General features: G+C 42.3%; 1 protein-coding gene across 1 annotated transcript in view; it reads left to right on the top strand.

Annotated features, from left to right (window-relative positions):
* The window catches only part of LOC124795999 (protein FAM117B-like), a 387,013-nt gene that overhangs the window by 219,068 nt on the left and 144,668 nt on the right, over positions 1-23,277 (top strand). The window contains exons 3-4 of the mRNA XM_047260081.1: positions 11,338-11,547; positions 22,072-22,330. Coding sequence (XP_047116037.1) covers positions 11,411-11,547; positions 22,072-22,330 — 396 coding nt within the window. The 5' untranslated portion in view covers positions 11,338-11,410. The remainder of the gene's footprint in view (positions 1-11,337; positions 11,548-22,071; positions 22,331-23,277) is intronic.

Raw genomic sequence — 23,277 nt, 5'->3', positions numbered from 1 at the left:
TTGATAGAGAGGTAAAAATTGACACACATGCTTGGAATGACATGGGGTTTTATTAAAACCAAAACAAAAAACAAAGTATTGCTAGACGCGTGAAAGATCTCTTGCGCGCGTCGCTTGGTGATGGTTGTGTGCTCACCCGCCGCTTTCGTCATGCTTGACCTCCCAGGTCCTCAGACCTCGGTCCGTGCGGTTATTGGCTTTGGGGTTACCTGAGGTCGCAAGTGTATCGTGATCGACCGACATCTCTAGGGATGCTGAAAGACAACATCCGACGCCAATGCCTCACCATAAGTACGGACATGCTTTACAGTGCTGTTCACAGCATTATTCCTCGACTACAGCTATTGTTGAGGAATGATGGTGGAAATATTGAGCATTTACTGCAAAGAACATCATCTTTGCTTTGTCTTACTTTGTTATGCTAATTATTGCTACTCTAATCAGATGAAGCACCATCTGTCGGACATTTTTTTTTGAAATTTGTATTTTTTTGGTTCTAATAAAATCCCATGTCATTCCAAGCATGTGTGTCAATTTGTACCTCTCTATCTACATTATTCCGTCATTTATTCAGTTTTCAAATTTATACTGACTTTTTGATCACCCGGTACTTATTCATCTTGCCTATTGTGAAACATTTGCCTTCCACTCAAGAAGTGTAACTGTTGAGGTATGCTTTATGCAGCCCTTATTTACTGTACAACGTTTTCATGTTTTGGTCCTTGCTACCTTCTCTCAAAATATGGAAGGCAAAGAGCTTGCAGCACAAGAGATTTGTTTCACAGTATCGAAGATGGAGAAGAGCGCATAGCTCTTACGGTATGTATTTTACAGCCCATGTTTACTAGGCCCTTTGTTTTCAAACACCTTTCCTGCCATATCCTTCAGTACTGAATATTCCTCCTCGTGCACCTGTAGATCGTAGCCATATACTCGAAGAAGTAGAAGCCACAAGGTTTTAGATTCTGTCTTTGAAGACAATGTGGGACGTTTGTTGCAAGTGACAGGAAAAATAAGATAATTACCAAAGAGCTGAAAGGTAAGAGTTTGTGTTTGCCTAGAACAAAGTCGTTGATAGTGTTATCACTATTGTATGCCACTAGTAAGGAACGGATTTTTAGTGCAAAAACCATTTAAAAAGTGAAGGTACTCAACGACCAATGGGAAGATGTGTCTTTGGAATTAGGAGAGGCAGGAATACGAAGAGACGGAGCAGCTAACAGACTGGAGTAGGTGACATAACTGTGAGACTGTAACGGAAATCAAATTGAAACAGGCAAGACTTACAATCAAGCGAATGGATTCTATATTGACCAAGAGAGCTCTCGGGTCAATTTTAAGGCATAAGAACAGACCTATGCGACTACCTAGTGGAAGGTGCGAAGGCGACATTAGGTAACATAAATGAGTAGAATTTCTGCGTGTAGGAGAAGAAGTTAAGAGCAGATCTTCCTCCAACGGTAGGTCAGATGGCTGCTGCTGCTCTCCATAAACGACACACAACTTGATAGTCATCAAGTGCACCTTTCAGTGATGGGACAACCAACTGTTCTATAAAGAATAGGGCAGTCGATTGTAACTTTTTCGTTCAATCGGTTTTTTCATTGGAATGAATCAGGTCTCTGAGGCCCTCTTAACTATATGAATGTTGTTCACTCATTCTCCGGTTATGAGTGGTTTCACTTAATGTGAGACAACTTCTTTTAGAGACAAATAACATATTTCAAGGAGAGCTACATAAAAAAATTATTTCTGAGCCTCATAACTGACGTAAATACTACAGACTGGTTTCACTTGAGAAGAAAGAATGAATAATCGAGTCAACGACCTGTATCGATTCTTTTCACTAGATTGTTCCCAAAAACTCATTTCACTCGAAAGAAATGAATGAGTGATAATGCAACAGATAAGCGAAACTACAACCAATTGAATCGATTTGTTTAATTAGATAATTCACATATATTGTTTTCGCTTAAGGTTAAGAAAAATGGTTCAAATGGCTCTGAGCACTATGCGACTTAACTTCTGAGGTCATCAGTCGACTAGAACTTAGAACTAATTAAACCTAACTAACCTAAGGGCATCACACACATCCATGCCCGAGGCAGGATTCGAATCTGCGACCGTAGCGGTCGCTCGGTTCCAGACTGTAGTGCCTAGAACCGCACGGCCACGTTTTCGCTTAAGGGAATGAATTAAAAATTCAACTACAACCGCTTCAATCGATTGTTTTCCAACAACTGACTGAATAGATTGTTTTCTTTTGCTGATGAGTCTGAATAACAGAAATCACCTTTTAGTTCAATAACACAATTAAGTACCCTATACTGCTTTTGCACTGAATAAGATATAAGTTTCTAAACAACAATTCCTTTAAGGAACTTTTAGTTTCTTTTCAAATTTAGCTTTGTTATCTGACAGCCATTTAATATCAGTGGGTTAGTGATCAACAGTTTTGGTAGCAGCGTCATTCACCCTTTAAAGTCAGTACCGCCGTTTGACGGTTGTTTATTTACAGTGTTGAATTTACACTTACACAATCATGATTTCGGCTTCAAAGTGCCAGTATCAAATGTTTCAAGTGTTATAAATTGCCTAAGATGGCATGCTGTTGTTTATTTTAATACGACAGTATGCCAACTTCGGCAATTTATAACACTTAAATCACTTGATAATGGCACTTTGAAGCTGAAATCACGATTGTGTAAATGTAAATGTAACACTGCAAATAAACAACAGTCTAATGGCGGTACTGACTTTAAAGAAATATATTATGACTGTGGCCCCGCATTACGAACAATAAATGCGTCCTATAGATCTTTTCATGCATTACAGTTCTCAGTGAAACTCACTGATGCTGCTCCATCACGTTGTCCATGAATTTGCCTTCCACTAGGTTGTCTCTATATCTTTAATTATCTCTTGGATCCAATGAAGAACTTTACAGATCCATCCATCAGCCAAATCGCCTGGTAGTTCGATCAGAAACGAAGGTACTTTAAAGACGGAAGACCAAAGTCCAGTGCCGAGCTATCGCTTTTCCTCGAAAGGCGTCGGTGGAGATCTCGTGGTTCGCCCACTGCGATGGCAGCGATAAATGACTTTCTCTTCGTGCGACCCGTGCGTTTACTGAATGTGACGTACGGAACGCAGGCCTTGATGGGTGGCCAGATTGCGCCAGGAACTGAGATGGAAGTCCGCTTTCCCGAAAGGCCGAATGCGTCGTGTGGAAACGACTCGGCAGCCCCAAGGTTGCCGCCCCTGTTTTCGTGCCGCGAGGAGATGAGTCCGAGGAGAGAGTGGGTCTCTGCTGCAGTAGTAATGCCGACTGCTCGACTGTGGCAGGAGATGAGCGATGCTTCCGTAGCTGCCACATTCGAAGTTCCCGAATGTTATTCATTTAGTGATGACGACGAGACTCTAGATCTGGGATGCCAGAGGTTAGGTCAAGGACCATCTACAAATACAGTACACACCACAAGCTGCTGTCTAGTGCGTGGCAAAGGGCACTTTGTACCAATATTCGTGATTTTACGCTTCAACCGCATTTGAGTATTTACCGGGGGAAAAATGGCTATCAACAGATGTGAAGGTAGGTCAGGAATACTCCCAAGAAAGTGACAGGACTTTCGCGATTGAGATTATATATATATATATATATATATATATATATATATATATATATATATACAGGGTGTTTCAAAAATGACCGGTATATTTGAAACGGCAATAAAAACTAAACGAGCAGCGATAGAAATACACCGTTTGCTGCAATATGCTTGGGACAACAGTACATTTTCAGGCAGACAAACTTTCGAAATTACAGCAGTTACAATTTCCAACAACAGATAGCGCTGCAAGTGATGTGAAAGATATAGAAGACAACGAAGTCTGTGGGTGCGCCATTCTGTACGTCGTCTTTCTGCTGTAAGCGTGTGCTGTTCACAACGTGCAAGTGTGCTGTAGACAACATGGTTTATTCCTTAGAACAGAGGATTTTTCTGGTATTGGAATTCCACCGCCTAGAACACAGTGTTGTTGCAACAAGACGAAGTTTTCAACGGAGGTTTAATGTAACCAAAGGACCGAAAAGCGATACAATAAAGGATCTGTTTGAAAAATTTCAACGGACTGGGAACGTGACGGATGAACGTGCTGGAAAGGTAGGGCGACCGCGTACGGCAACCACAGAGGGCAACGCGCAGCTAGTGCAGCAGGTGATCCAACAGCGGCCTCGGGTTTCCGTTCACCATGTTGCAGCTGCGGTCCAAATGACGCCAACGTCCACGTATCGTCTCATGCGCCAGAGTTTACACCTCTATCCATACAAAATTCAAACGCGGCAACCCCTCAGCGCCGCTACCATTGCTGCATGAGAGACATTCGCTAACGATATAGTGCACAGGATTGATGACGGCGATATGCATGTGGGCAGCATTTGGTTTACTGACGAAGCTTATTTTTACCTGGACGGCTTCGTCAATAAACAGAACTGGCGCATATGGGGAACCGAAAAGCCCCATGTTGCAGTCCCATCGTCCCTGCATCCTCAAAAAGTACTGGTCTGGGCCGCCATTTCTTCCAAAGGAATCATTGGCCCAGTTTTCAGATCCGAAACGATTACTGCATCACGCTATCTGGACATTCTTCGTGAATTTGTGGCGGTACAAACTGCCTTAGACGACACTGCGAACACCTCGTGGTTTATGCAAGATGGTGCCCGGCCACATCGCACGGCCGACGTCTTTAATTTCCTGAATGAATATTTCGATGATCGTGTGATTGCTTTGGGCTATCCGAAACATACAGGAGGCGGCGTGGATTGGCCTCCCTATTCGCCAGACATGAACCCCTGTGACTTCTTTCTGTGGGGACACTTGAAAGACCAGGTGTACCGCCAGAATCCAGAAACAATTGAACAGCTGAAGCAGTACATCTCATCTGCATGTGAAGCCATTCCGCCAGACACGTTGTCAAAGGTTTCGGATAATTTCATTCAGAGACTACGCCATATTATTGCTACGCATGGTGGATATGTGGAAAATATCGTAGTATAGAGTTTCCCAGACCGCAGCGCCATCTGTTGTTGAAAATTGTAACTACTGTAATTTCGAAAGTTTGTCTGCCTGAAAATGTACTGTTGTCCCAAGCATATTGCAACAAACGGTGTATTTCTATCGCTGCTCGTTTAGTTTTTATTGCCATTTCAAATATACCGGTCCTTTTTGAAACACCCTGTATATATAATTCGTAGAAATAAAAGAAGCTTTCAGTCGCCAATTTTTGTAATTAAGTCAATTACCGGTTTTGATCATTACGATCATATATATATATATATATATATATATATATATATATATATATATATATATATATATATATAAAATCCTTCAAGACTGATTATCCCTTTCAGCGTTCAGTCTGGAGCATAGTCCCCCTTATAAAATTCCTCCATGATCCCCTATTCAGTGCTAACATTGGTGTCTCTTCTGATGTTAAGCCTGTTACTTCAAAATCATTCTTAACCGAATCCAGGTACCTTCTCCTTGGTCTTGCCCGACTCCTCCTACCCTCTACTGCTGAACCCATGAGTCTCTTGCGTAACCTTGCTTCTCCCATGCGTGTAACATGACCCCACCATCTAAGCCTGTTCGCCCTGACTGCTACATCTATAGAGTTCTGGGAATGAACTCTATAGATGAACTCTATATATATATATATATATATATATATATATAATTCGTAGAAACAAAAGAAGTTTTCAGTCGCCAATTTTTATACTTAAGGCAATTACCGGTTTTGATCATTACGATCATCATCAGATTGATCTGTCTCCTTAACTTAGTAGAAGAAAATAATTTTTTTCGTCATGATTAGCGTCGTCACAAGTATAAGAACGTGATGGGAGTATGATGAACATTAATGGCCCATTATGTATGGCCGACGGTAGCACGCTGTCGGACCGTTTTAGTTTCCACGAATTCTAAACACTGGATCAATGCGGTCTTGATGATGGTCATGTCACCGCTCAAGAGTATATACGTATGGTCTATTGCATAACATCGGAAGCTCCATCAGGTGGTCAGTAGATGGTGCTGTTGTTGATGTGAAGATATCAACCTCAGAAGGTAGTGACCAATTGCAGGAAGACCTGTAGAAGATCGATGATTGGTAGAGGGACCAGCAGTTGATCCTGAACGTAAGTTAACGTAACGTATTGTTCATAAATACAACACTGTACGATTATACCATTGACGACAAGCCATTGCAAATAGTAGGATAACTATCTAAAGTACCTAGAAATGACCATTTGCTCCGACCTAACTGGAATGATGCTATTGTAAGAAAACCAGACACTTATGTGGAAGTAATATGTTGCCCGACTTTTCCCAGAACTTACTCCTTCGGAATTTCGGTAATAAATCTCTCCGTGACGCACCACGCCTCTCTTGTAAAGTATGCCACTGACGTTTGTAGAACATCTCCGTAACGCCCTCGCGCCGACTGGACAATCCAGTGTGGAACGCGCCACTCTTCTTTGGATATTCTCTTTCTCTTATATATGTCCTACCTGGTAAGTATCCCATATTGATGAATAGTACTCAAGAATCGGTCGAACAATCACCTTGTAAGCCACTTCCTTCGTGGATGAATTACATTTCCTTAAGATTCTTCCTATGATTCTCAGTCTGGCATCTACTTTTGCTTCTATGTGTTTTGTATGATCACTCCACTTAAGGTCGCTCTGGATAGTTACTCTTAGATATTTTACCGTAGATACTGTCTCTAGTAATTTCTCATCAATAGTGTAGTTGTATACTAGTTACATTCTTTTCCTGCGTATGCGGAGCATGTTCCTTTTTTTTTTTTACGTTTAGGCTCATACGCCAGAGCCTGCACCATTCAGTAATCGTCTGCAGGTCATTCTGCAAACCGATGCTGTCTTCTGGCGTTTCTACTTCTTATCGACTACCGCATCATAAATACCTTCCTGAAGTCAAGCAACACGGCGTCAGCCTCAGCGCCATTGTCTGCAGCGGCATGGTTCTCATGAAGGCAGAGTGTGAGCTGAATTTCACAAGATCACTGTTTGCGGAATCCATGTTGATTTTTATGGAGGGTATTTTCGTTCTCCAAAAACGTCACAAATCTTTGATCATAATATATGTTTCATAGTTCTACAACAGATTGACATCAGCTATATAGATCTATAATTATAAGCAGCTGTCGTATGTCCCTTCTTCAAAACGGAAATGAACTGTCCTTTTTTCCAGTCGGTAGGCACACTTCGTTCCCCAAGCGATCTACGATAAACTGTTGCTAGAAGAGCAAGTTATTTCGCATAATCTTTGTCGAATTTTACAGATATCTCGTCGTGGTGTCTTTCGACTACTAAGTGATTGTAGTTGCTTTTCTCTTCCACAATCAATCACGATGATTGAAAGGAGGGACTGTGTTATGATATTCCGTTGTGTAACATTTTTTTGGAAGAACGAATTCAGTTTCTCCAGCTGCAACATAGTCGCGTATGTGAACAGTGATCCAATACTGTCAAATGTTTTATGTTCCAGTCTTTAATCACAATATCAATTCTTTTGATGATGACCGGTTTCAGTCAGTAATGACCATCCTCAGATCTACAATATAAAAATACCGGGTGATCAAAAAGTCAGTATAAATTTGAAAACTTAATAAACCACGGAATAATGTAGATAGAGAGATAAAAATTGACACACATGCTTGGAATGACATGGGGTTTTATTAGAACCACCCCATATTACTAGACGCGTGAAAGATCTCCTGCGTGCGTCGTTTGGTGATGATCGTGTGTTCAGCCTCCACTTTCGTCATGCTTGGCCTCCCAGGTCCCCAGACCTCAGTCCGTGCGATTATTGGCTTTGGGGTTACCTGAAGTCGCAAGTGTGTCGTGATCGACCGACATCTCTAGAGATGCTGAAAGACAACATCCGACGCCAATGCCTCACCATAACTCTGGACATGCTTACAGTGCTGTTCACAACATTATTCCTCGACTACAGCTATTGTTGAGGAATGATGGTGGGCATATTGAGCATTTCCTGTAAAGAACATCATCTTTGCTTTGTCTTACTTTGTTATGCTAATTATTGCTGTCCTGATCAGATGAAGCGCCATCTGTCGGACATTTTTTGAACTTTTGTATTTTTTTTGGTTCTAATAAAACCCCATGTCATTCCAAGCATGTATGTCAATTTTTACCTCTCTATCTACATTATTCCGTGATATATTCAGTTTTCAAATTTATACTGACTTTTTGATCACCCGGTATACACACGTCGTGAGCAGTGTGTCCTTAACAATTTTATATGGGTAACTGTATTCGTCTTTTACTGTATGACAATTGGTTTCTGTAATAGTTATCAATATTTAAAAGTCTGCTACATGTATTTGACCTAATGCGTTTTTAACAGATTATGTTTCCTACGTAAATGATGGCTACATCTAAGCCCACAGTAGCGACATCTATGTAGGATGTAGGCAAACATATTTCTGGTAGCTACTGTACTTCAGTAGCCAGTTGCAAAAATGACTGTGTGTACTATGTGGACTAGTCTACACGTTATTTTAGATCTATGTAACGATGGTGTGCTGAGTATATTTATATGTTTTGACGATACCATTACGGCCTTATTACTTTAGGACATAGTGTAGAAAAGGTACGTTTTACCCTATTTTATCTTTACATTTCCCCTGTTGTGTGATAGTATTTTGTGATACGCAATGCTGTATTGTGTTGAAAGACACATTGCTCACGAGGTGTATATATTTTTATATTGTAGATCTGAGGACGGTCATTACTGACTGAAAACGCTCATCGTCAAAAGAACTGATATTGCGATCAAAGACTGGAATAAAAGAATTTAATGAATTCAGTGTTTCTGCCTTCCTTCTGTTATCCTCTGTTTCGGTACTAGTATGGTCTCTGACTGAACTGAGTAAATGGGTTCGAACTGCTTACTGATTTTACGTGACATCCTGGTAGCCATGGGTCAAGGTAGCCGGGTAGAGCAGTATTTCTTGACTTCTGAAAATCACTTGACTTAGTACCACAACTACGCTTGCCATCGAAAGTATGATCATATGGAATATCAAGCAAGATCTGTGACCGGACTGATGATTTCCTGGTAGGGAGGACGCACCATGTTATCTTGGAGAGTCATCGACAGGTGTAGAAAAGACTTTGGGTGTGTCCCACGGAGCCAACGGCCTTGCCGCAGTGGTAACAGCGGTTCCCGTCAGATCACCGAAGTTCACCACTGTCGGGATGGGTGACCATTCGGTCTGCCGAGCGCTGTTGACAAGCGGGGTGCACTCAGACCTTGTGAGGTAAACTGAGGATTGATTCAGGAGTAGCGGCTCCGGTCTCGGAAACTGACATACGGCCGGGAGAGCGGTGTGTTGACCACGTGCCCCTCCATATCCGCATCCAGTAACGCCTGTGGGCTGAGGATGATACGGCGGCTGGTCGGTACCGTTACGCCTCCATGGCATGTTTGGGAGGAGTTTAGTTTTCGTTTTATGTCCCAGAGAAGTGTGTTGGGACCCCTTATTGTTCGTATTGTATATTAATAATCTTGCAGACAATATTAATAGTAAACCTCAGTCTTTTGCAGATGATGCTGTTATCGGTAATGAAGCACTGTCTGAAAAAAAAAAATGGCGCACATTTTCTGTCGGGTCTTGATAACTATTCAATGTTGTGCCAAGATTGGCAACGTGACTTAAATGTTCACGAATTTAAAATTTTGCCACAGTAAGAATCGGTCAACTCATACAAATACCTTGGTGTAACGACCTGTAGGAATATGAAATGGAACAGTCACATAATGTCGGTAGTAGGAAAAGTACATGAATGATTTCGGTTCATTAGTAGAATACTATGGAAATGCAGTCACGTATAAAGGGAACTGCTTACAAAACAATCATAATACGCAGCTTAGAATATTACAGAAGTGTATGGGACTCGTACCGAATAGGTCTAACAGAGGATATTGAACGTATAAAAGGAAAAGCGGCACGGATGTTCGCAGGTTAGTTTGACCCTTCGTTCAAATGGTTCAAATGGCTCTAAGAACTATGGGACTTTACATCTGGGGTCATCAGTCCACTGGAACTTAGAACTAGTTAAACGTAAGTAACCTAAGGACATCACACACATACATGCCCGAGGCAGGATCCGAACCTGCGACCGTAGCAGCCGCGCGCTTCCGGATTGAAGCGCCTAGAACCGCTCGACCATAGCGGCCGGCTGACACTTGGTAGAGTGTCACAGAAATGCTGAAGGAACTAGAAAACACCTGGACAGGCTCTAACAATACCACCACTTGCAAAGTAGGTTAGAAATCAGATTAATAATGTCGCTCACGCAGCATATGTTCGCTTTATCGGGCAACAACAAAGTTATTGACTGTGGATGATATCGTCAGAATGGAAATAATGAAGTTACTGTAAAAAAGTCATTAATTTTGGCACTTATCTTGAATGGATTCCCACGTAGATTGCGTCGAAGTTGTTATGGCTCATCTTGTTGTTTCTAGGGTGATTCCACTTTGTCTTCGGTGCGGAAGGACCCGGTTTGAATTCCGGCTGCATCCTCTAAAGTAGGGAGACCTGGATGATGATGATTATGATGATGATGATGATGATGATGTTTGGTTTGAGGTGCGCTCAACTGCTCGATTATCAGCGCCCGTACAATTTCCCAACCTTTGCTCAGTCCAACCGCGCCGCTTTCGGGAATGATGATGAAATGATGAGGACAACACAAACACCCAGTGATGTCGAGGCAGGTGAAAACCCTTGACCCCGCCGGGAATGGAACCCGGGATCCCGTGCTCGGGAAGCGCGAACGCGACCGCGAGATCACGAGCTGCGGACAGGGAGGCCTGGGAGGTGGTCTTACTCAGCCTTGTGGATCCGAATGAGGAGCTGCTTAGGTAAAGAAGCAGCGACATCGCGATTGTGTCAGTTGTGAAGAATCTTGTTTTCAGCGCTCATATCGTTTATGGGATTGTGGAGCGACCCCCGTTTCATGGAACCCGCTACAAAATGTTACGTGTGACTGTAGTCTTATGCAAAACCGATGGACGGTTCTCAGCTTTCCGGGCGAGAAGCAGCGTTGATGAAATGGGGTTTCCAACGTAGATACAAAGGATCGGAATGTCGAGGTACATTAACGCTGCACATCGACCGGGGTCTCGAGAGCCGTTCGTCGAGACGGCGGTGATGACTGCGACGCTGATGGCTGACAGCGAGGCGAGCTGTGCTGACGAGTGCTGTGTTGTGTGTGTTGAGCAGGAGGCGGAGGAGAGCATGAGCTAGCAACAGGCGTGCAGGCGTGGACCAGCAGACAGAGGCAGAGCCAGTCAGCATGCTCAAGTGGCTGTCCGGGGCGAGGCCCAAGGGTCCGCAGCCGGCAGAGGTCGTCACCGACGACCCGCTCGCCACCATACACGTCGCGGCGGGGGGCAAGCTGGACGGGCCGCTCGAGATCTACGCCGTCAGCAGGTGAGACACTCCAGCGCTTCGTCGTGGCGCGAACCCAACTATTCTGCCCACCTCACCAGTTACTTGGAGCCAGGGCTCTCCCAGCCAGCTCTACAATGCCGTACGATCATGGGCGTCCGCGGAAGGTATTGCAAAAGTACACAACTGGCCATTACAATTGCTACACCACGAAGGTGACGCGAAATTTGACCGACGGGAAGAAGATACTGTGATATGAAAATGAGTAGCTTTTCAGAGCATTCACACAAGGTTGGCGCCGGTGGCGACACCTACAGCGTGCTGACGTGAGGAAAGTTTCCAACCGATTTCTCATACACAAACGCAGTTGACCAGCGTTGCCTGGTGAAACGATGTTGTGGTACCTCGTGTAAGGAGGAGAAATGCGTACCACCACGTTTCCGACTTTGATAAAGGTCGGATTGTAGCCTACCGCGAGTGCGGTTTATTGTATCGCGACATTGCTGCTCGAGTTGGTCGAGAACCAATGACTGTAGCAGAATATGGAATCGGTGGTTTCAGGAGGGTAATACGGAACGCCGTGCTGGATCCCAACGGCATCGTATCACTAGCAGTCGAGATGACAGGCATCTTATCCGCATGGCTGTAATGGATCGTGCAGCCACGTCTCGATCCCTGAGTCAACAGATGGAGACACTTGTAAGACAACAACCATCTGCACGAACAATTCGACGACATTTGCAGCAGCATGGACTATCAGCTCGGAGACCATGACTGCGGTTACCCTTGACGCTGCATCACAGGCAGGAGCGCCTGCGATGGTGTACTCAACGACGAACCTGGGTGCACTAATGGCAAAACGTTATGTTTTCGGATGAATCCTGGTTCTGTGTACAGCATCATGATGGTCGCATCCGTGTTTGGCGAAATCGCGGTGAACGCATATTGGAAGCGTGTATTCGCCATTGCCATACAGGGGTATCAGCCGGCGCGATGGTATGGGGTGCCATTGGTTACACGTCTCGGTCACCTCTTGTTCACATTGACGGCACTTTGAACAGTGGACGTTACATTTCAGATGGGTTACCCGTGGCTCTACCCTTCATTCGATCCCTGCGAAACCCTACATTTCAGCAGGATAATGCACGACCTCATGTTGCAGGTCCTGTACGGGCCTTTCTGGGTACAGAAAATGTTCGACTGCTGCCCTGGCCAGCACATTCCCCAGATCTCTCACCAATTGAAAACGTCTGGTCAATGCTGGCCAAGCAACTGGCTCGTCACAATACGCCAGTCACTACTCTTGATGAACTGTGGTATCGTGTTGAAGCTGCATGGGCAGCTGTACCTGTACACACCATCCGAGCTCTGTTTGACTCAATGCCCAGGCGTATCTAGGCCGTTATCACGGCCAAAGGTGGTTGTTCTGGGTACAGATCTGTCAGGATCTATGAAGCCAAATTGCGTGAAAATGTAATCACATGTCAGTTCTAGTATAATATATTTGTCCAATGAATACCCGTTTATCATCTGCTTTTCTTCTTGGTGTAGCAATTTTAATAGCCAGTAGTGTACACTCCGGCGTTGGTCTCCTCTACAGTTTTTGCCCTCCACAAGTCCCTCCATTACCAAACTGAAGCTGCCTTGATGCTTCAGGATATGTCTTACGAACCAATCCCAGCATCAGTATGATCCTGTAAATGCGCTACAATTTAATTCCCTCCCAATTCGATGGAGTGCCTCGTCATTAGGTATTCGATCTACCCACCTGCACGTTTCAAAAGCTTCTCTTCTCGGCCAAAATTTTTACCATCCTGGACTCGGTTGCATACAATGCTACACTGCAGACAAATACCTTCAGAAAAGACTTTCTGAAATTTAGAATTCATGCTCTATACTAACAAATTTCCCTTTTTCGGAAATGCTTTTCGTGTTGTTGCCTGTCTGCGTTTTATATCCTCTCTGCTTCGACCATCATCAGTTATTTAGCTGTCCAAATAGCAGAAGACATCTACTACTTTTAGTGTTTCATACCCTAATCTAATATCCCAGTATCATCTGATTTAATTCGAATACGTTCCAATACCCTTGTTTTACTTTTGTTGATGTTCGTCCAATAACCTCTTTTCAAGACACTCTCTATACCGTTCAACTACTCTTCCAAATCCTATGCCGTCTCTCCCGGTATGTTTGCGCTGCAGTTTGGCCTCAGTACAGGTTGTCGATGACCTCTCGCTCCCTATATTTTATCGACGTTACTTTAAGAATTTCATAGATTGTATTTCGGTTTTGCTTTTTTAACTGAATAGTGTCTTATGTGTATTCGTCTACTTGTAATAAAAAATAAGATGAAGGTAGTGCCGCTATATTCATGTTATGTGAATAAGCTGGAACGAAGAAAGAGACTGTAAAACGACGAAATGGTGGATACGGCATCGCTGGAAGGAAATAGTTTGCGGTTTGGAAACTATGTGTTTCGTTAGCGAATGATGGCCCACAATATATACAGACACCATAAACTATTGACTATTCTGAAAAATTGCTTACTTTGTGGAGACTTCGTATCGTGTAAAAGAAAAGGATAATGAAATGTCTATTTCGACCAAGGATAAAGCGTAAGATGCGACACTCCATTCATTATCTCTCTTGAACTATATCAGCTCTTGTTCAGATAATCTTTACGTTTCTATTTTTCCTAATTCTTATCCGAAACATCAGCATTGTCAACGCGAAAGTTCTCTTCCAATAGCAAAGGTATTACGTCCGTCATGATACGGTCTCGCCCGCAGCTTGTTAGAGTTTCACTCGGATGATATCACGCTGCTGTTGTTGCTGGATAGCAACTTGCTTGTAAACTATCCTCGTGACAACGCGTCCCTACGCGCAGAAGCCATCAGGGGCATCCGCAGTTCGTTAGAAGTTAGCATTATCTTCCCGGTGGGATTGCTCCAGAATAGCTGTGTTTCAACGACAAGTCAGACAATGCAGTAGCAGTTTGCAAAGAAAGTAAACATTTATTGAAAGAGAGAAATCTATCGTCTCATAATTACTATAATTATTATGTTGTACATTTTCCCCGCTGCGTAAAAGAAACGAGGAAGGTTAAGTCCTGACGTCGCATTGACATACACGCCCGGAACGTCTCAAGGATGCGGAAGAAAACTGAGGCATTTCCCCGAAGCGAATTAAGGAAACCACGGAAAACTTACGTCTGACTGGCCAAACGCGGATTCGAACTGTCGTCCACCCGGATGCGAGTCCAGTGTGCTAACCACAGCGTCACCTCGCTCTGTTTCAGCAATACAGGTTGTGGCAATAATAACGACTGAAAACCATTTATGTTAGATTAAGAGTATTTGTGTTATCAATGCGAAATAGCTTCTACCAATACTATTACTAACCTCTATTGCACACACGGACAGTTGTCAATAACAACCCATTTTGATTTAATTATTTTCTTTAGCAACAGAAGACGTTTGTTAGTAAAAGGATAAAATGACATATTAATCAAAATTGAATACAATTAATTATTTGTTAAGCTGGGCGCCAGAGGCAACTACTTCAAATCAATGAAGTTGTTAAATACTCATTAATAAACAACAATCACATATTTAAAGAAACTACAGATTTATGACTTAATTTGTGCAGTCTGGACTTACTCAGGGGCAGTGTCGATGCGAATTCAGTTACTTCCGATAAAGACTGTCTGGTGCATCTGGCGAAACGTGTTCGTGGTACGGGTACATTACCGTGGCGTGCACACAGGCACTAAGCTGAAGCGATGCGTCTCTCATGGCAACTCGCAGCTGGTGCCGTTGGTTGGACCTCGGGCTGTATTTCTTCTGTGTTGTACAGGAACATAAGAGATAGTTTTCCCACACTGCAGTTTTCTGCTATCATCTGGAAGACAGTCACCAGAAGGTGGAAATGTGCTACTATGCTATTATTTCTGAGATGCAGGAGTCCTATCTTCGTTTTTGTGTAGGGATTTGGAAACTTGTCCGTCAGAAACGAAAATCCCTGCCTGTAAACAAAGTGCAACACGTGACACAAGAACAGATCTGTAATTCCTCAATGTACCCCTTCGTCAAGTATCCCTTTTCTCGCCATCCACAAAATATATCCCCTGATTTCTTATTAATGTCAGTTTTCATCCATATGTGGACAAGGTCTAGTTAATTATTATACTGCTGACTGGCACAGAGAAATCCGTTGAAACAATGATCAAGTTTGAATAAATCATTTTAAAGTAACGAATTTAACACATTATTCTTAGAATTAAAATATATATACTTGGTATTAATGTTTAAGCAATGGCCCAGTTGAACAAAGACAGAAAGAGAAACTGGATGTGAGGTAGTTGAAACAACAGTGCAAGCACTGATATGGAGCCACAAGAAACCTAAAATAAATCGTGAGCAGGGGAGGATTTGAACACTACTCCTCCTGCACAGGAATACAGTGTACAAATCACTACGTCACTTCGGTTACTCAGAGTGTCTAAACTACACAGAGACTGGAATAACCTATCAAGAAGACAACAGCATTTCGAGACATAGCGGGAGAAAACTACTCTCTCTTACGTCACCTTATCTTTCGTGATTTTCTCAATTGTGGTATTGGAACATTGTGGGATCGTGGATATCTCTTTTGAAATAAAAAGAACTGAACACAGTTTGCCATTTCAGGAACTCTCATAACTAAAACTTTTCGCCTTCATGTATAGAATGTAATTAACTGTCGATGAAAAGGCCATTTTTTTCTGAACTGTGGACCTTCGTATTCCTGGGAAGCTATTGAAGAGTGACCCGCGGACAAAACCATATATTTCTACTGGAATATTCTTTTGAATTTATCTGCCATCCTTCCCCCTGTTGTTAAATACATGAAAGCCGGAAAAGCGAACGAGGTTGCTATTCAACGTGAATGAAAAATAACAAAAATATATGAATTCGTAGAAGAGCTCTTGCTACATTATTTCTCTGTATGTTTGTCTGCTTTATGAATGCTAAGTCTTATGCCAACAAATTTCACCAAAAGAATGGTACGGGTTTGCCGTTTCGGTAATTGTCAACGTGGTTTTTCATTCGAATACTTGAAAAAAAAATCAGAAATAATTATTTTCTCCGAAAGCAGGAAGGAAGATCAATGTTTAACGTTCCATCGACGACGTGGTCATTATAGACGGAGCACAATCTCGGATTGAGGAAAGACCTACAAGAAAATTTGTTTTGTTCTTTTCAAAGAAACCATCCTGACATTTTCGTTAAGCAGTTTTGGAGACCCCTGGAGAAACTAAATCTGGTCGGCCAAGACGGCAACTACAACCTCCATCTTCCAGAGTGCTAGTTTTCTAGGCTTAGTTACGTATTCAGTGCTCACAAGGGTCCTTTTTAACTGTTAAGCAATGGAAAACTAAAGTGTCATATTACAAGTTTCATTCAATTCCGCCACATCGGCATTCTTCCTTCCTTTGAAGAGGAATCTGTAAATACACCACCATGATGAAAGCCACTGGCGACAGTGGCCGAAAGATGAGGATGTTAGAGGACATGATGTTGTGGTCACACACTCTGAAAAGTTTTACAGAAAATGTGTACATATTGTAATTGTGGTAGAGTAGAACCAAGTGGCGTTCGGGCAGCAAGAAAGTAAATATCCTTATAAAAAGTAGCAGTCTGTCTTCAAATTACACTGTACTTACAGCTTCGTAAAAGCAAACGACGTATCTCGTACAACAGCTAGAAATTTACATTAACATCGAATCTGTGGCGTAGTGGACAAAGTAGCCGCCTTTCGCCAAAAATGAGCCAAATGACACCAAGGGATAATCAGAGCTTGCTTTGGAAGCAGTAGACAGTATAATGTCTTTTAAATGGAGTCGCCGAAATTGTAAGTACATGATGCAATCGAACTAAAGAAGAAAGAAAGAAAGCTGGCTGTCCACTTAATGATAGCTGAATGTTACTTAACTAGCAGTGTTCTGCAATTTCAACTGGTAGATCAGCTTTGGTAGTCATTTGGAAGGAATGTTTGGCTTCGGTTGTCAGAACGAAAAACAGTTATTCCTTCTTGACGTACCTAACGACTACCTCGTGCATCAATAGGCCGGAAGAAGTTGCGCAAAGGTAAGAAACTAGATTGGTAGCATGGATAAAAATTCAGTGATCATTTTCGCTGTTCCTGTCCCCTCTTCAGATCGCTTCTGAGAAATAACTAACAAGCGCCTTCCAAAAATTCAGTGGCCGGTGCATTCCATACCTTTATTCAACTGAGCTAATGTTCCGTCTCGTTCCTCGTTCATCATCTCTCAGAATACTCACGCTAATGCAGTGTCCAAAATGAAAGGTAGAGCACTTAATATTTTCTTGATAAACACAAAGGACCATCTGTAAAAGAAATTGGCGTCGCTAGACCCTTTAACAGACTTGTTAAATACACTTAGGATACGATAAAAAAGAATTAGAGAGAAATAAGCACAGTATGCTGCTATAGTCACTATATTCACTAATGATGGATTGCAAGTGCCTAAAATTGTGTTGCTAATTTAGTTATACTGTAACATGCCATGACTAAAATAGTTTTGTGATCTCCATTTCTCGTTATTTATAGAAAACCAACGCAGACCTTACCAAACTTCGATTTCCTCAAAGTCACGAATGACCCAAGAGAATTTTTCCAGCTACATGTTTTCGAAAATCCAGCTGTTCGAGTGTTCTACCAAGAAATATTGCACCCTGTTTATGACACTGGACGCATACGGGAAAGAAAGGATTTAAATCCCATCTGACTTTCCTGATTTTCGTGTAAATAGCTTGAGGCAAATTCTAAGACGTTTAGTTTAAATGTGCACGATACCTTTTTATCCACTGCTATCGTCCATCTGTGTTAGCGCTTCATCATCGACGTAGACAATACGTTAAATTACAATCCTTCCTCCACTCCTACTTTGATATCTATACTTAAAAGAAGGGTGTGTCTCTTTTCTAAAACCTTTCGTTTTGTGCTCATTGTAGGCTACAGGGCGTGAAATACTTTTGCCTTTTGTAGTCGAAAAGACTGCAGCTAGAATTTTCATTTCTTGTTTGAGAACTTTCCCTTAAAAGAAGTTGGTACTGTCTACTTCGCTCAAGTAGCCTAATACGCAAGTTACTACGAACACTATCACTATCTGTATGTTACATCACTGTCAACTAACGACATTTATATTTTTATTTCGGGATTATTTTAGTATTTATTCCATTTCTTCTCATCTCAGTAACATAATTTAAGAAACAAAGCATACGACTAACTTTCGTATTTATTTTATATATGTGTTTTATTATATTGCTTGACAGTTGTCAGGGTCAACAATATCTCTACATTATTCGCCCCACTGCAGTGAGTTGTGTCTATTCCTAGTGACAGGGGACACCAGCAAGAGGTTTGCCATACTGATAGTAGCCACAGTGCAATATGAGCCCATTTATCAGAGAGCGTATGCTGCAGATACGGAGAGGTGATACAATGTTTCCAACAAATCGACTCGTATTAGGAAAGAGTGAGATCCAGACTCGTTCAGACCTAGCTACCACGTCAGCATCCGTGTGTCCTCCATATCACTACTTGTTCGCTGCGAAGGACTGTATGTTCACGAAGCTTGTTCCATTGACTCAGCTAGGTTCATGCGCCTGAGCGTCCCACGTATTACCTAAATCTTTGTCGTAAAGGGTATATGTGGGATGCTATTATGAGGTATGTTGCATAGAAAATATCAGCACATTGCTTTAAGGCAGTGGTAGGACAGCAGACGAAGAGAGTGCTCTGCCCAACCTTGAGGGGAATGTCTGAGATACAAATTAAAGGTGCTACCTTCAGTGGGTACGGTCTCTATTGATAGACTAGCATTTATGTCGTGACTCTGCTTTGAGGCTAGATTTCTTTATTCACCTTTTTCGTGGTGATGTAGCAAAGGTGTAAAGAAGGAAGTTGAAGATCTAACGTCCCGTCAACAACGAGGTGAGTACGGACGGAGTATAACACTTACAAGGAGAGGCCACAACGTTGACTTCACGGATTTCCTTCAAACTTTGTACATCTTTAGTAGGCAAGTAGTAAGGTCCACTACATTGGCAATTCCGAGAAAAGCGCAAGAGGAGTTTTACACGTCTGTTGTGTAACTCATGTATCTTTGCGAATGTGCCAATCGTAAGAAGTCATTATGGTCAAGTGATTAGCGTTCGCGCTTGGCAAAAAGGGTGTGGGCGAGGCAACGGATTGGATCCTGCTAACAATTATTTTTTAATTTGTATTTTTTTCGTCACTGGTCATATTATTTAATTTATGTGACATTCGAGAGGTAAAATAATGAAAAAAAAACATGAATTTTCATGTAGCTGTAGTGAATTTCATATGTTATTTCCCAGTGGCAGTTCACGTGCTGGGTGGAACGGACTCACGAAACAGATGCAGACTGTTTATCCTCTTGCTTTTCCTATTTTCGTGAACAAATGATGATGTTGACACAGATCATTTGAATGATTTTTATATCGAAACGTTGTGGAACAAGTCAGTTTACAGGATACGCACATATGATTAGCTTTAATGTTGATGAACATTTACTTATCATTTTCACTCAAGCGATTACACTTAATTTATTTTTTTCACAGGATGAAAAATTTTTAATAAAACTTGGTCTCTGGAATAGAAGTAGAAATGATTTTAGGTTAGATCTGAAATTTACTTTGCTACTTGTCAGTCATGTTATGTTATTGGGCAAATGATGAAATATTTTAATCGATGCATACTGAGCTCCTTTCTGAGCCACTGACGGCTTTAATAATGGGTAATAAAAATCCTTTTTTCTAATGTTGTAAATATGAACATCACTGTTCTTCTCACATTATGGTGGATTATTTATGAAGAATTTCGGAGCGAATATGCTTATAATATGTAGGTGAAGTTAAAAAGTCTAACTGCTTGGAGAGATTACTGCTGGTGAGCGCCACATATAATTCTTATTGTTCGCTTTTGCGCAATCAATATTTTCTTTCTAAGTGATGAATTACCCCATAAAATTTCTCCATAAGACATTATTTAGTGGAAATATGAAAATATATTAGGTGGTTGATTCTTTTGTTTCCAAGACTAGCAATTATACAACGAGAAGAGTAGCTTAATTTAATTCTTTAGCAGCTCAGTAATATGCTATTTCCAGTTCACGTTTTCATAAAAATGTACACCGAAAAAATTTGGTATACACTATTTGCCGACTCTGGTTCATCTGCTACATCAATTTGCAGTGTGATACTATTTGTCGTACAGAGATGAATATATTTTGTCGTACAGAGATGAATATAGCGTGTTTTGTCAAAATTTAGGAAGAGTCCATTTCCAGAGAATTACATAATAATTCTTTGAAAACACCATTAAAATTTCTTCTGTTAATTATACTACAGGAAATATTGCGTCTAATCACAAGTTTTTTTGAGATGATCTTATTATACCATTACTAGTTTCCGGTCTAAAATCTTTTGTAAACTATGCATCACAAAAAATATTGTTATATTAGGACATAAGTGAAAAACTTGAAAAAAGGCATGCTTCCATCTGACGATGGCCTCAGGCCCAATACTTGTAATTGTGTATTAAAATTATTTCAAGAAAACTAATGCTGATTGCAGTATTTCCTACAGTGTCGTTTACGAAAAACAGCTGCGGTGTTCTCCAACCAAAATGGATAAAATAATTTGTTCTGTTACTTTCTCCGTGGTGGGATTTATTATAGCACTAGTACTGCCTACAAAAAGCACCAGTTCTGACTGATAAATATTAAGTGGAAAGTTAGTCACATATACAGGGCAATTGAGCTGTTCTTTCTGAAACGTTTTATGCAACCCATAACGCCTTCAAAAACCATGCGTGAGATTTTGATATTATCTTGCTCACTATGCAGAAAATATTAGTCCTGAAGGGAAATGAACAGAGTCTTTTTGTAGAAAATTTAATATAGTTAAATTTTGGTACTGAGTTATGTTTCCACTGGAACCCACAGCAATGGAATTGTTCAAGAAGGTGAGTTTTGTACGTTTTTCTTGAACGACTGGAAAACTACGGCCTCTACCACGTTAAATTTCCTGCAAAAAGGTCGTGTAGTTTTTCAGTAGGACTGTTACTTTGAACGTAGTGAGCGACAGGATATGAAAATCGTGTGCGTGAAATTTGAAGGAACTGCGGGTTGCATAAAACCCATGGATAGGGGCAGCTGAATTACCCGGTATAAACAATGGGAATGGACTGTGAGTTGAGCCCTGTGGATTTCCCTTCTTGGTATCTCTGTAGTTACTAAACTTTTTATCTTCTTCCATCATTTTTGAACTATTGTTTACTTTAGATTGAAGAGAGTGTTACTTTACTTACTACAAGTTTCTCTTTAATGACAAAGAAAAACGGAACAAACATGTTATTACAGTCTTTCGGTAACGTCAATAAAACTGACCCCACTTCGCCTTTAGTTATAACCAACAGTGTATTTGCAGAACTTGTGATTATTTATTGAGAGTACGATGTGGACACGTTGGCGTAAAGGGAGCCGTGCATCAGCCAGCACGCTTGCCTCAGGGTGAACCCCATCTTCGACGAGGGCGGCGGCTCCGCAGATCGGCGCGGGGGCGGCCGTTGCGACCGCGGCGGCTCTTCTGGGTACGGCAGCAGCGGCAGCGGGGGCGGCAGCGGGGGCGGCAGCGGAGCCAGGTCGCCGTGCGCCAGCTCGTCCGGCGGCGAGTCCCCCAAGCAGTCAGCACCGCCCACCCCGGAGCAGGCGTCGCCCACGAGGACGCCGGCTACGGTAAGCGGCAACCAACTCGCTGCGCTGAACTCGCATCTCATCTGTTATGGGCAGCCAAGTGAAAACCGAACGCCCGCCACTATGGAACCATGGAATGGTTCCATTCGAAAGTAATCGGCGCACGCGTTAAAACATTTATCCCACCTGGAGACAAGACGATCAATTCCTATTTGACAGTACCCCACTGACTGATACACAGCTGTACCCTCTCTTGCACGCATGTCTTCCTTCAGGTCCCCGAAGATGTGAAAATCAGTCGGTGAAAAGCAGTCTGTACGGAGGATGTTGCAGTGTTTTCCGACCAAATCACTGAAGACTAGCCTTCTTCCTACAGGCAGTGTGGGGGCGGGCGTTATAGTGCAACAAAGTGATTTCGTCCAGCAGCATTCCTGGCGTTCTTACTTAATGGCGCATCGCAGTTCCTGCAGAGCGTCTTCATAACGCTGCGCATTGATTGTGGATCCACTTTCGAGGAATTAAACTAGAAAAGGGCCCCTGCAGTCGAAGGTCATCATGACCTTACGTGGTGCCACTATTTCGAGCCCGAGAGCAATTGTGGAAGCATCCTATAATTCCCCGCCAAAGAAACCCAAAGCTCGAACAGTCCACGGGTGTACTGCCGGTCCATAGAGTCCAATGGGCACAATATTTCGGCGATCCTAAATCCCCTTAGGACGGCCGCCCGCCCTCAGGAGCTCAGTTTGTCAGCGCACCTGACGATGGCGACATGTCTGATCGCCGAAATATTGTGCCCGTTGGACACTATGGGCCGGCAGTACACCCGTGGACTGTTCGAGCAAGAAATACGCCGGGAGAAGTTGAAGAATCACAAATCCAAAGCTGTTCATACAAGATGCAGGATAAAGTCAATTGTGGAAGCATCCCACAATGCCCCGCCAAGGAAATCCAAAGCTGTTAACACAAGTTGCAGCATATCACTCGCTCCC

The sequence above is a fragment of the Schistocerca piceifrons genome, chromosome 4, assembly GCF_021461385.2.
Source record: "Schistocerca piceifrons isolate TAMUIC-IGC-003096 chromosome 4, iqSchPice1.1, whole genome shotgun sequence".
NCBI lineage: Eukaryota > Metazoa > Arthropoda > Insecta > Orthoptera > Acrididae > Schistocerca > Schistocerca piceifrons.
Note: the sequence above shows the minus strand (reverse complement) of the source record. Positions and strands in the feature narration are given on the sequence as shown.